The 14,680-nt window shown below is 41.7% G+C and overlaps 1 protein-coding gene across 8 annotated transcripts in view; it reads right to left on the minus strand.

Moving 5' to 3' along the window:
- The window catches only part of SEMA5B (semaphorin 5B), a 269,726-nt gene that overhangs the window by 99,551 nt on the left and 155,495 nt on the right, over positions 1-14,680 (minus strand). For all 8 annotated transcript variants that reach the window (XM_048309256.1, XM_048309257.1, XM_048309258.1 and 5 more), the window contains one exon: positions 4,398-4,443. In XM_048309256.1, coding sequence (XP_048165213.1) covers positions 4,398-4,443 — 46 coding nt within the window. The remainder of the gene's footprint in view (positions 1-4,397; positions 4,444-14,680) is intronic.

The following is a 14,680-nucleotide window of genomic DNA, read 5'->3' on the forward strand; positions in this document are numbered from 1 at the left end:
ACACTATGGAGTTGTTTTATCTCTATTTCAGGTTTGAAAAAATGCTCATTCCAAAACCCCAACAATATCAGCAGAAAGAAATTTATTTCAGTAAGGTTCAGATCATGATTTAAGAGCAGATACTGCCTCAGTATGTTGATAACTTACTTTAAGCTTGGTTTTAAGTCTTATGCCTCAGTGGGACTGAGAAGTTCATCAGGTTTTGCTCTGGTGACTGGATAGCACTCTCCAAAGTGCCCATGTGAATACAGGGGATCTTATTTAGAAATGTGGAGCCACATTTCAGAAGCAAATGAAGTTGTGTGTTCTGTAGCATTTTCATGTTCTGCAGTGGGGTAACAGTAGATCTGTAATTGTAGACCAAGGTGGTACTGGACAGTGTGGAACTCCACAGGCAGTCCCTCCTAATTCAGGTTTATGACTACTGGGGAACTCACACTCTCTCTCTGTCCTTAACCCACACTTCAATTTTTGTCCTTAGGAAAAAATATTAAATAGTCAATTAAAACATATTTTTATCTCAATTTTTTAAAATCTTTGTTAGGTGAAATAACTTATGTCTTCCAAATAGTTTTGCAACAGGTGCACTTACTTATTCATTCACAGTGTGTAAAAATATAGTACAGACTCTTGAAGTATTTTAAATACTTAAAATACCACTAGCCTGACATATCAAAACACGAACTTCACAGGGCTGCTTAAAAACTTTTTTTATAGGAGATGTTCCATTAAAAGAAACAATTGAAACCAAAATATTTTATGAAATTCTTGCATTTTCTATTACACTTACCAGATGAGAGTCCAGAAGGACATCTTAGATCCAGAGAGAAGGGAAAGGGAAAGAAGAAAGAGGAAAGGAAAATGAAAAAGAAAGGGAAAGAGGAAGGGGAAAAAGGATGCCCCAAACAAACAAGGACAAGTGTTTGAGATGAGAGAAATGCACATATAAATGCTCTCTTTTGATACTTCAGAAAATAACTTGACCCAGAGTATTTGCATGCCAATTAACCATGTGTCTATCTCATTCTCCTTCAGATTTTACGAAAATGTCGAAGAGGTTTGTTTTCATCTCAGTGCAAAAAGGTTGGAAATCTTTGTATCTCAAAAAGGTTGGAAAAATAATTTCCTACTTAGTTCAATTGAGAACTGAGAATCCAGGTAAAATCACAGTGAGCAGGGGGTAGGCACTGCACTGTGATTTATGAAATGCCAGCCAAGTAGCCTGCTTTTAACACACACCCCAGAATAGTGCTCCTAGCTAAGAAATCCCAATCAGTATTGTGCTTTTTTTTTAAATTTGCTCAAAGGCTTATGTTTTTAAAATGACCCTTCCACCTACTCTATTAATTACCAACTCCAGTATGAAACTGACTTTTCTATGGCCTCACCATGAAAGCTGCAGATTAGGAGCTAACCTTCTTTCAGATCCACGCATAAATTAACCAGCATGCTCTCCAAGTGCACATCATTTTAAAAAAGTGTTCTATAAAATGTCTAATAATGAGAGTTTACAATGCATATAAGACAATAATTTAAATATGGACATGAAATGTTGCAGAGATTTTGTTTAAAAGAGATGTTAAACATTTAGGGAAGATTATCCATTTTAAAATTGTGCTTCTTGACTGCTGCAAGAATTTGAGTGGTACATGCCAACGTTTTCAATATTAACAGGTGGTTTTGGATACCCCACCTCAAGATGCTGATTTTCGGTAATTTTTTAACAAGGTGCTTCAATTTTGGCAAGAAAAAGAAGTAGACAAAATCACAAATGATCCCCAAAATACCTGGGCCTCAGCTTCCTGAGGGATACTGAAGTTCAGCCAAAAATGTTTTTCACAAAAGTATTAACTACCACCAAAGTTTCTCATGCAACTAAAACTCATTTGGTGAAAAGCTTCACAGGTTCCAAATGGAAATTCTGAAACACATTTTGGAAACAGAGGAGGAAGAAAAATCTCTGAGAAATCAGGACATTTGGTTCTGTGGAGCAGAAAATGAACTTGTTCTGTTTCAGTTTTTGCTAGTTCTCTAGTAAAAGATCACTAATTCTCATGTAAAAGATCTTGGAGAAACAACCTCAGCACAACCAATAAAAAATTCTAAGTGAGGAGGAAATATCAGCACATGGTAGACCAGATGAGAGATAAGAAAGGAAAAGAATTGACCCCTTATTATAAAGGGGCCCAAGAGCTGACACGTCCCAAAACCGACCTCTTCCTTCATTCCCCTGAAATCAAAATTCTTTTATAGGGTAATGCTGTCTTTTTTACACAGCTCTTAATCAGAAACTTGCCCACATAATATTCAAATTTGTCTTTTAGTCTACTACTGCAATTCCAAGACAGTAACTTCCTATCTAAACTCTGTGTCATGCCTTTTTCCCACAGGGACAGTGCAGCCTCAGGATACAGCATGAGAACACTTAGGAAAAAACAGCTTTAAACTTCATTGAACCATGCTTTGAGGGGTACATTCCTCACACTGCCAGACTTTGTCTCACAACCAACATATCCTGCTGTCTCCATAGAAAATGCTTCTCATGTTTCTGCCCTCACCTCATGGAAGTACAAATGCAAGGGAGCAGATATTTGTCAGCACAAACCTGCACCACGAAGCAGATTTAGCACCACTGGCAGGATGATAATGAAGTCGCATGAGCAGAAATAAATCAAAATACAATCTCAAGATGAAAAACTATCCTGATTCAGGCCTGGCAAGAGCTACACCGTCTTTTACTTACAAGCAAAGACGAGATACAAAATAATGCAAATTAACATTGTAATTATTTCTTAAACTGCACTCTCACCCCTATAGAGCTAAATGCAGGTTCCTTGCATTTCTTGTCTCGCTTTCTGATCCGACCTTTAAAATGATGCACAGCGAAGGGAAGGTGGTGCCTTTAAACCGCATCATGAGCTTTATGGAGACAAGCCAAGCAGCTACTTAGGCAACCATTAGGTCGGGAAACAATCACTTCCATCATTCCCAACACGTGTGTCAACATAATTCCATGCTCTCTTTGTCATGCAAAAAGTTTTGGCAGAGTAACCGGATACACCCAGAAAGCAGGAGCGAACTAAGCTCATTATGTTAACCGGAGATCCCACAGCAGCCTCCAGTGCCATAGAAGGAGACTTCCCATGTCTTGCAGTGTAGAAAAGGAAACTCACTGCACTGAAAAGGGCCCGGGCCAAGCCTGACTTCAGAAGTGTATGAGCAAGATTCACAATTGTGTCTTGTGGAAGGGGATCCTTGACAAGCACCAGAGGCTGTGTCAGGCAGTGTGATAACAGGTACTGAAGAAGGTGTGACACCTCTCATAGCTACGAAGACTTTCCTCTCCTGTGTGCTCGCTGGAAACCTTCCAGCCATGCTAATATGGCTCTGCAAAGGGAAGGCACTGCCAAATGGGAGTAGCAGTTTCTCTAACTCTTTATTGTTGTCATTGGTAAGTCTGGACTTTGTTTTCTTTTTAAAGGAAGATTCAATTCATTTTACAACCATTAAACATCTTTTCTTCTCTCCAGCTATACTTGTAACTCTTACTAACAGCAAGAGGCTTGTGCACATCAGAATGGCTGGCAATTCTGCCCTAATGGCTTCTTTGTGTGGTCAGGTACAGGAGCAAGGCCTCTCAGCCTGTCTGAAAAAATGCTGAATACATCTTTGGTGATCTAGCAACTATAGAAGATGGTAAGTATCCCAGAGCGTAAGTGTTAATTTATTTAAAGATAAGTAGCTGGTGTTTTCGTTAACAATTTTTGCTGCATCCTTCAATTCCAGATTCAGTGCAGTGAGAGGAAAGTTCTGATACTGCTGGATATTTGCAAGTCCTTTCAAACTTCAGCTGCTTTGCCTTGGTAAAGGCAATGGTAACACACATTTTTCAACCCATTTTGCCTCTGGAATGCTTGCAAGTCCAATCGTGGTTTTACCAATGCATTCAGCAAAACACAGCTCCTCAACAATCCATGTTCACAAAGGCCTACAAGGGCTGAAATGAGGATGGATGAGAATAGTAAAACCTTCTCTGGCATGTTGCTGACACCTCTAAAGAAAGCCAAGAGTTTCTATTGATTATTGTGTTTAAGCCTGTATCAGTCACACTATATGCTTTCTTCCTTAAGATGCCATATTTTTGGCAGATGCCATTACCACCCAAATATTCAAGAATCAAAACCAGAATGCACGATCCAAATGGGCAAGTGTAGCAGAACCTTTCCCCCAGCATTATCGCTGGAGTGGGAATAAGCATCTGGTTCTGACTTTGTCTTCTCCCTGCTCCACCACTTTGGGCAAATTTACACTACACAGGCTTCTGAAAATATACATCAAATATTACAGAACTTTCATTAATAAGTCAAATAAAATAAGAGAGTGAAAAGTGAACATACCTGAATAAGAGAAACGTTGTGTAGACTAAGTCTGAAGAGGTAGTTCCTGCATGAACAAGCAGAAAAATTACAAACTATTAGGCTACCAAGGAAGGAAGGGAAAAGTTATTAAAGCAAATAATAGTTTTTTGTCATTCATGTCTACAAACAAAAGGTTTTCCTAGACTCCTCCCCACCAAATACAAAAGCAGTTATATGCCTATTCATTGCCTTGTTCATCAGTGTCTTAGTGAACCTGGTAACAAAGTTCTGACCAGGTCCTAATATTAAATATTCCAGAATCCATAATGAAGAACCACAATGAAATCCCAACCATAAAGGGCCATTTGCAAACTCTCAGCAGGCTTTAGTTCAAGTCCGTATGGGCTGCAGTCATGTTTTTCACTGAATTCTGAGAAAACTGGGATTGGACAGAAGCCAGCTGGAGCAGAGCTGACTTCCTAGTATGCTCCCCCAAGCCTGTCCTTGTGGGAATTCCCATTCAGGACTTTCTGGAAGAGAAGAGTGCAGATACTTCTCAGTGGAATTTCTCTGCACAGAAAATCAGCAGGGAAATCAAGGCAGTGACTGCAGATATTCCCAATCCTCCTGTCATTGTTTCTTCACATGTAAAGCAAGAGAATTCCTGACAGAAGTCACTGTAGCATGAGATACCACATATCAGCCAAGCGCCTGTCACCCTTCTTCTGAATGTTTGTATCCCATCACAAATAGGAAGCAACACATATTTGCATAAATGTCTATAGATAAGGCTTAGATAACAGGATTTATCTCACATTTTTGCTTGCTAAGACAGTGCAGTTACCAGGAATCAGCTGACATGTTAAGCCATAAGGACTGGATTGTGTGCTTGAGGCTTTTGGTTGCGTCTAACTTCATTTTTTTGCATCCCATCTGTCAGGAGGTCTAAAGAGCTGTGATCCTTTTCCAACATCACTGTCACCACAGTGTCCCAGAGAAGACACATTTATATCATACGAGGTGAATTGAACTATGCATCTGGAAGTGGCTCTGTTTAAATGGTAGAAAGTGCAGCTTTGATGATACAGTTTCATCTGCTCTAGAAGTGCCAGTATACAGACATTCCCCCACCTAGTGAAAATGCAAGTTCCAGCCCTAGGTCAGCTAACCCAGAGGAAAGATCCTATAGTGATGAAAAGATCTTAAGGACTCTTCTGAAGAGCCTTCTTTAGGGTCAGTACAGCAGCACACTCTGCCCAAGCAAAGAAAGCAATTCAAACTTTGGCATGTGAGAGATTCATATTGGGTCACAATCACCACAAGAAGGCTTGAGCAATTTTTCATCCTTCTGTTATGTATCACTTGTATATCACCTAAATCGTAAACATAGAGTTGCCTCTGTACTTTGTCCTAGTTCCATAAATAAATCAAAAGCTCTCAAATGCTGCTAACTGTTAATGTAAGAAGGATGAGGAACAAGGATGATGGGGAACTCGGGAAGTCAAACTGCTGATACCAAATCTTCAGCTGATATAGCTCTGACTTGCACCATAGTATTCTCTGCTGGGACTGGTTACCCAGAGAAGAATGAGACCCATTAGCAATATCTGAAGAAAATGTATCAGTGATTATTACACCTCCTATAAGTACACAGAGAAGTATACAGACACAGACACACAGAGGAAATCTCCATCCTCTCTCCTAGTCCTGTCACTGAAGATCCAGTAGTTCTTTTGTACAGTCTGAAACCCTATTCTGTCTCAAAGGGCTGCATACTTTCCCAAAAAATTTTGTTATTAACTCTTTAGCATCAGCATCAGACTTGAATAGAGGTGCATGCAGCAAACCAGAAGCACTAAGCTACACACATCTAAAATTTCAAAATGAAGATAAATTCTCATCCAGTGATGGATCTGACAGCTCCCTTAGAGACACCACATAGCTACTCACACCAAAATACTAATGCAACTCTGGGACATGAGGTATCATGGAATAAGCCTTCTCCTGGGGAAGGCCTACAATCCTACAATACCCTCAGGAAAAAGTTCTCATAACTAGGGACTTGAAGTTTCTCTCCTGTTGTTAAGCATGCTATTTAAATGCATTGATTTTGGAAGTCTTATAATGCAGATTTCAGCTCCTTGTTCTAGGCTTGCAAAAAGCTGGACAGTTTGACTAGGTAATAAGTTTTAATATTAGGGGGTTTTTTTCCCCTGATAGCACTGCAGAGCAAATTCAACCAAAATATCTTTAATGAAAGAGACATATACAAAGGACACAATTTTCATTGCACTCAGCCAAAACAGATGCAGACAGGGATAGTGTCCATTTCAATAAAGCCAGTCTGTGCTCCCAGTGACTGCTGTGTAGCACCTGGACAAAGCCACTTGGGTGGCTGAGACCTAAACCAGGCAGGAACATAATGCTAATGTGAATAGCACAATGATCTTCCAAAAGCTTTATACTAACCTTAGCTCTCTAAGTCTGACCTTGAGGCTTTCTTGCAGCAAGGAGGATCTCTCTACTTTTTTATCAGCTTGCCTCACCTGGTGTCTGTACAGGCACTGGCAGTTTCTTTTTGTTTGTTTGATCCTTCTCACATCCTACCAGCAGCAATACAAACACCTGTAGGCAAACTAGGCTATCAGAGACACCTCCTGACTACAGCTGACCTGCTCAGCTAGAACTGACTAATCCTTAATTAACAACATGCTCTTTTAACCATACTTGTTCTGTAAAGCTAAACCAGGAGTAAAACGCCAAGGGGAAAGAGCTGCTGAATCAGACAGCACCATTTTTATGAACTGCATTTTAACTGCAATTTCAGTCCAAGAATGAGCAAGGTCTCTGAATGACAGGCATGGTTTATTGTAGCTAGAATTGCCCCATTTGTGTCTTTTTTTTCTGCTTGTGTTTGAAGTTATGTCTGCTTAATACCTTGCTGAACTATAATTTAGAGCAGCTGAAGGAGTATGATTAAGAAGTATATAAGAACACTGAGATCTCCACATGAATGCATGAGGTACCTTCTTGGTCTTTTTTTCATTTTTTTTCCTCCCATTCTCCCTTGTTAAGTGAATGCCGGTTAATTCCTTTCTCTCCTAAATTAAACCCACCAGCCTAGGCCAGAAGAGCAATTGCCTGGTGCAGCCAGGATATTCAAATACCCTCCTTCTTCTGTATAAAAAGCGGGTGCACAAACTTGGAGGGATAGGACAACCTTCTTAATTGCTGTCCTAAAACGTCACACCACAGTGTTAAACACAAGCTTTGTTTCACCCCAGATTTGGCTGCATTTCAGCCAGTTCCAGAGCAAGTGATTACACTCCTCTGAGTGCTCTGGGACAAATGACATTATGCCTCCAACTACTAATTATTATTACAACTAACCTTATTTTTCATAAACATCAGTGCCTTTCTGAAAATGCCCATGTTAAACAGTAATGCCCTGAAGTCTCAGGCAAGGCTGTATTAAGACACACAGTGGGCTGATGATGGTTCCTCTGGAGATTGATTCTCAGCCAATGCCAGTTTAAACAACCTGAGGGCAGATCCTCTCTCAGTCACCTCTGATTGCAGGGGGATATTATCCCCCAGCTCAGATATACAACATTAGCTGCTGTAAAGACTGTCCTGCTCTATAAAACCTAGGCTTAAAGAATTTGCCATCTGAATACATACAGAAGAGAGAAAAAGACACATCATTCTCATTTAAATTTAAAGCACAGACTGAGCAATTTAGCCAAAATCGCAGAGTATATCTGAAGTATAACCAGGAGCTGATCTCCTGGACCACTAGTTTATGCCCTAGTTAGGAGAATAACTTGCCCTCAATGTTAGGGCACAGCATGTAAACCTGTACTGAAGTGTCATTTACACTCATGGGTAGATGTTGAATTACTTTCTTGAACTGGGAGCCCTATGCTGTGTGCATATGAACGGAGCCAACCTGTAGCCGAAATCCTGTAAATGAAAGTATTTGTTACTTGGCTTCATAGTTTGTATTTCACTGCTTGTAAGATGTTTAAGAGCTTACTCTGCCTGGTACCTGGTATGTACCAGAGCAGCAAGAGAGCAGCTGAGATGTGTTTCAGAAAAGGTTGTGGAAGAATATACCCACTTAAATCTGTTTGCCGTGACATTTCCAAGTCAAATCTGCTTATTAAGTATTTATTTCATGCAGCCAATAGCACCTTGGGAGAACTTTGTAACGTGGTGCCCATGGACTTATGGGCATTGGCTACACATCGCTTGGCCTTAAAACAATTTACTTTGAAGGCAGAGCACTTTGGCTATGATGACACCGAGCAACAGAGATACAAGACAAATTTAAGCCTTTCCATTGGGAAGCCACATAACAAGAGTGTTTGAATAATAACAGAGACTCTTCATCTTAGGAGCTCTGAAACTATAAGGGTTGCAACATGCTTCAGTTGCTCATTCAGGCCTCTTTTCAGGCACCACATCTGTCAGCACCGTACTGGATGATTAAAAGGTGCTTCCTCCTAATTAAGAGAGAGCAGCTTTTCAGTTCTGCTGTGGTAGATCAGGAGGAACATCCTTGCAGTCGATGGACTGATCATGTATACATGAAAGGCAATCCTAGCTTCAGAGTATTTTTGCTATCTAAATGAGTGAGGCTTGTTCACATTTCCTAACTCCTCACACACCAAGAAGGTAAGAAAACCTCTCTGTATTTCAGAACAACTCCTGCTATCAAATTTGGAGCCATGAGAGGCCACATGCTGACCACCATCAGAACCTCTGAGGACTTGGACACGCACACACAAGAACCGACAATATACTGCCTTAACTCAGCTGGTCTCTATCACTCCATGTTACACCTGCTCATTTGTTGCTACTTCCCTACACTTTATAGTAGGCATGAGAAGCTCCCTCCTCCCTCCTTACAAGGCAGGTTCTCCCTCTCTTTCTAGGCAATTACTCTGCAAGTAGAAACAAATCCAAGAGAAGCTGATAATAATGTTTGATCATGCAGAAAAAATACATGTTGAGAGAATGTTGTGGTTTAACCCCAGCCAACAACTAAGTACCATGCAACCACTCACTCACTCCCACCCTCCCCAGTGGGATTAGGAGGAGAATTGGGAAAAGGTAAAACTCACAGGCTGAGATAAGAACTGTTTAATAACTGAAACAAAGTCAAATGTTATTGTTGTTATTGTTGTTGTTGTTATTGTTCTAACAATAATAATAATAATGAGAAAGAGGAATAAAGCCCAAGAAACACAGGTGCTGCACAGTACAATTGCTCCCTCCCTGCTGCCTGATGCCCAGCCCATCCGCCAGCAGCAATTGCCCCCTCCTGGCCAACTGCCCCCAGTTAATATACTAAAGCATGATGTTCCAGGGTATGGAATATCCCTCTGGCCAGTTTGGGCCAGCTATCCTGGCCACACTCCCTCCTGGCTTCTTGTGCATCTGCTCCCTGGCAGAGCATGGGAAACTGGGAAGTCCTTGACTTAGCATAAGCACTACTTAGCAACAACTAAAACATCAGTATCTTATCAACATTATTCTCATACTGAATCCAAAACACAGCCCTGTACCAGCTATGAAGAAGAAAATTAACTCTATTCCTACCAAAACCAGGACAGGGAAAGTAGAAGAGAACAGAGTGAAGAGTTACTGCCTCTTTTCGGGACTATTACTGCACTGCTACAGTCATCCAACACAGCTTGGGTGAGATACTGGAGCCTCAGATAGGCTCATGGTGCTCTGGGAAGAGGTTCCCTATGTTTTTAAAGTAAAATAGACTAAAATAGACTATTTCAGTAGATAAATGCTTCCTAATGTCCATTCAGAACCTTCTCTGTCAGTTTTGAACCATTCTGATGCACCCTATGATTGGATGCCAGGAAGAAGAGATCTGCACCTCTCTCTCACTTCCCCTCCTCAGGGTGGGATGGTGCTGCAGTCAGGGTCCAGGTCTGCAAGAAGGACTCACAACTGCCACAGAGTAGATAACAAGAAAAATAATTAACAGAATGGGGTCCTTTGGGTGATATGAAACAAGACACAGAATTAAGCATATGACAACTAATCTCCCTTCTGGCACTCCTGGAAGCCACATGCTGGGGCTGAGCCCCGGGCTAGGAGCCAGCAACTCCTGTCAGCTCTTCCTATCTGTGCTCCTGGAGACCTTAGATATACTTTGTACTTCCACACTACATGACAAACACAGCTTAGTCATGCTTCACGACTCCCTAGGAGCTGGTTAGTATCATTCCCCCCCTTAAACTAATGGAGAAAATGAGCCAGAGAAAGGTTAAATGACCTTCTCCAAAGCACACAGCAAGTCAGTGATGGAATCAAGATCAGACCCCAGGGCTCTTGGCTACCAAATCTCATGCTAGATTAATGCACAGTGCCTCTACGCAGGTCCAGCTGTGGCTGAACTTTTCAGATGGTTATCCACATTTCAGAACTAGCCAACCATACTAAGAAACCCAGCTCCTGAAGGATGATTCTGTCCTTTGCTTTCAGAAGGAAAGCATGCCTGGTCCAGAGTATGATGTGACAATCCATTTGCAAATGTTTCTCCAGTGGTTCATTTGAAGCGCCTGGCAAACACTTGCTGGAGAAAAGGAGGAGAACCAGCAGCTACCCTACAAGCTGGATCCTTATTCACCAGTCATTTTGTTTCTATTGAAGAAAAACTTGTCCAATACATCATTCTTCCTCAAAAATCAATAGATGTACAACAGAGAACCATACTAAATGGCAGCCAGTAATATGATGCAGTTGCTTTATGAAGAATTACTTTTCCCCATGCAACTTTTCTCGGTTATAAATTCAGGCACAGCTAGAGAAGCATCCTCTTAGAAGAGGATCCTTATGCAGGCAGCATATCATTCTGATTAAACAGCTTCCAAATTAAGCCAGGGGCTCAGCTACTGTTTCTGTGTTGCACTGAAGCCCAGTTAGCACTTCTCTATGGAAACAAGGATGAAATTCCTCCATGTTCCATTCAGTGGAGGAGAACTACCATCAGCTTTAATGGCATGGGGCGCATGGCACAGATCTGCTCCTCTCGATGCTGTGTGTTCAGGGCCAACTCTAGGAAGAGTCAAAAGAGGCAGACACAGCTGCAGAGCAGGCAGGACAACAGCAAAGCTGAGGCACACTTGGGCTATGCCAATATGCAGAAATCTAGATGGACGGATGCTCCTGGGGAAGGGAGAAGCAGAAAGGGGATTGGCCTTTGGATTGACAGCCTTGTCCCTTCCTCCATCAGCTTGCAAAGGGAACAGCAAGCTGTCTCTGATGTCTTTGGCCTGTCTCTTTCCCCAGGGCAGGAGAGGCAAAGCCTCACTGCACAGTGATTCCACATCCTGGGGGTGATAGTATTTGCTATGCTCCTGAGACACTTCAAAGAATGGGGATTGGGATTTTTTTGTAATATTGTTAGAATATATTTATAAAATGAGGGTCAAATTCCTTTGTTTTGTTTTGTTACATTTCCTTCCCTCTTTTTCACAAGATGAAAAAAAACCTCGGAGATGAAAACTGAGCCCAATTTTCAAAACTCATTTGTGGGTTTGTTCTTATTTTCCTGGAAGAGTGACTCCATCTCTCAGACAATCACACACTATCCCACATGCCACCTCATGTCTTTTTTGACATGTGTCTGACAGCTCTTCTCTTCCTCTCTCATCCAGCTGGCAGCCACAGAGCACTTACAGCACCTTGATATGGCCCCAAGACACAGAGGGACCTCTACTCTCCTATCTTTCAGTAAGTCACAATGTAAAATTCCTCTTCTGATGCGCTGATTATTGTTCAAAGTGTCCCTGGCAGCCTCCCCACCTGCCTACATAGGCTGGTAAACATCCTCAGTTCTGCCAGGCTTTCCTCAAACTCTGGATGAATTCAACATGACTTGTGTGTAAATACTGATAGAGTTGGCTGGTGAGATTAAGTTATTGCCCAACAATCCCTTCTCTTTGCTGGGTTTTTATACCTTGGTAGTGGCACAGAACAGTAGGCTTAGCACCTAAACATCTGGATATAAAGTGATATGCAAACCACTGTGGTGAGCCCTGCCATATAAAACTGACATATCACTGCCTTAACCAGAGCAAGAGAAAGTATTTTCAGTAATGCAGAGGAAAACTGCTCTGCAGCCCTATTCTGTGATGCTGTAAAACACATTATGGCCAAGTCTTCAAGGCTTTTGCCAAAGTATCCTGACCTTGTGTTTGTACCCATCACACTCTCAAAAATGCAATCTTCAAACTTAATTATTCTCAGTGTGTTACTAAAGCAAGTGAGCCTCTCATGGGTGGCTGCTTTCGTGATAGGGTATCGCCAATTTTCATTTTATCTGGAATATGAAATATTTTTCTAGTGAGGTCTGCAATTTGCTGTGTAAAGATTTTTCCTATCAGTCTGTGCTGCACCAGGATTGCCTTTCACACAGCACTGGCTGTGCAGGCACTGGCTGTGAAAGTGCTGAGGTCTTTTGCAGAGAAGTGGATGGTGCTGCCTTGCAGGCGATTTGAAGGAAGAACTGTTTTCCCTGCCGACAAAGATGACAGACCAGGGACTGCCACTGCCTCACCCTCTTCTCCATGTACAACATTAATGTGCAAAACTGCTCCTTTGCCCTCCTACAGCGCATTGGTCCATCCCAACAACCTGACAGTACTGCAGTATAGCATTTTATTTGATTTATTTATTCAGAGTTCACTAAAATTCACATTCTTTGCTTGAGAAAATGCACAAATTTTAACAAAGGGGGAAAAAATTACGCTTTGAACAAAATTTGGGCCAGGCTCTAAACCTCCCAGAATCCCATAATTACAAAAACTGTTCTTCATCCTTTCCACACCTTTTCCCCTCCTCCCTAAGGGGTATAAGTCAGGGACAGCATAGATTTAGGGTATGCCAAATTCACAGTGCTTGCAGACCAGCAGAGGAAAGCAAACCCTATAGGTGAAAAACAGACACCCCAGTGGGGCTTCACCTTCCACACTTTACACAAGGGCTGAGCTGACCTCACCTGGCAGAGTATCAGAGAGGAAAATCTCCCTTTGAACTATCGAAGGCTCAACCAGAGAGGTTAAAACCTGAATTTTAAATCACACTTTTGTTCCCTTTGTAAAGAAACTGTGCACCCCAATTATGGATTTAACTAGCTGCAGTGTCTAATCACAGTTTTCTCATTTTCACCACATTCTTTACCTCCCAGGTCAGGCAATTTCTTTAAAAAACATCATGGTCCTTTCAAAGTTTCTGTTAATTTCAGAGACTGACTTGGGTTTTTTCCCCTCACATCACCATGTTATCTGCCCCTCTCCAGTCTATGATACAAGGATGCAACTTTAATTAGAGCATTCTTTTGTCCGATAGGAAAAAATCACAGTGAGAAAGGAAGGCATTTCTTTCTCTCCATTTCTCTGCACTAGAACTTTCAGCCGCCCGTCTATGATCTGAATATAATCAAAAACATTATCACGTTCTTTGCTTGCTCACGTCCTCATTAATACCTCAGCTGGCAAGGTAATTTCTCAGCCCAATGTGACTTAGCAGGGGGTAAAGCTGGCGTAAGACTCTGCAAAAATAACACAAGCCACCAGAAATGGTTCAGACCATTTCTTTCAGAAAAGTATTGAGGAAAATCCTCTACTCAGATGTTAACAGGGACAAATGGCACACCACTCCTGACTGTTTCAGGGCAAACCTGCTGGCTATGCCCACGTGGTTGTGCCCAGTGTTTGCTGTTTGCATCTCTGTGCTATATGAGACTTGACTTTTTTGGCCATGCTGAAGCCCCACTGCCCCAGTGGGGACTCACAGGCTTTCATGAACATTTTGAAGACTTGCATCTTCTTTGGAGAAGTAAGGCTGAGAGCAAGTGATTAAAATACCATCTGGAAATACAAGAGTAAAAGGTCCAAATTACACCTATGCCGTGGATTTTCTGAGCCCAGAGGAGAGCTTTGGCTGTGTCCACATTAGTCAAATGCAGAGTGAGGTTGTGCAGACCTTGACTGGTATCTTCAGAAAGTGCGGTCTCACTGCAGGAGTAGCTGTGTTAGGCACAGTGGTCTACTACTTTTCAGATATGCAATATATTCATGTGACTCAACATCACAGCCTTTTCACAGGGCAGGGTGGCTCTTAATCCTTCTTGGCCTTGAATTCCCATCTATACTGTGAAATTATTAGTGCTTTCTTGCCTCACTGAAGTCCTGTGAGAATAAATGTTGGTGAGGGGCCCTGATCATTTAGCAACAGAAAGTATTGCTGACAGATTTTATACTCTGTGGATCTGTGAAACTACTTTGACCTAACTG

This window comes from Corvus hawaiiensis, chromosome 7 (genome assembly GCF_020740725.1).
Source record: "Corvus hawaiiensis isolate bCorHaw1 chromosome 7, bCorHaw1.pri.cur, whole genome shotgun sequence".
Taxonomy (NCBI): Eukaryota; Metazoa; Chordata; class Aves; order Passeriformes; family Corvidae; genus Corvus; species Corvus hawaiiensis.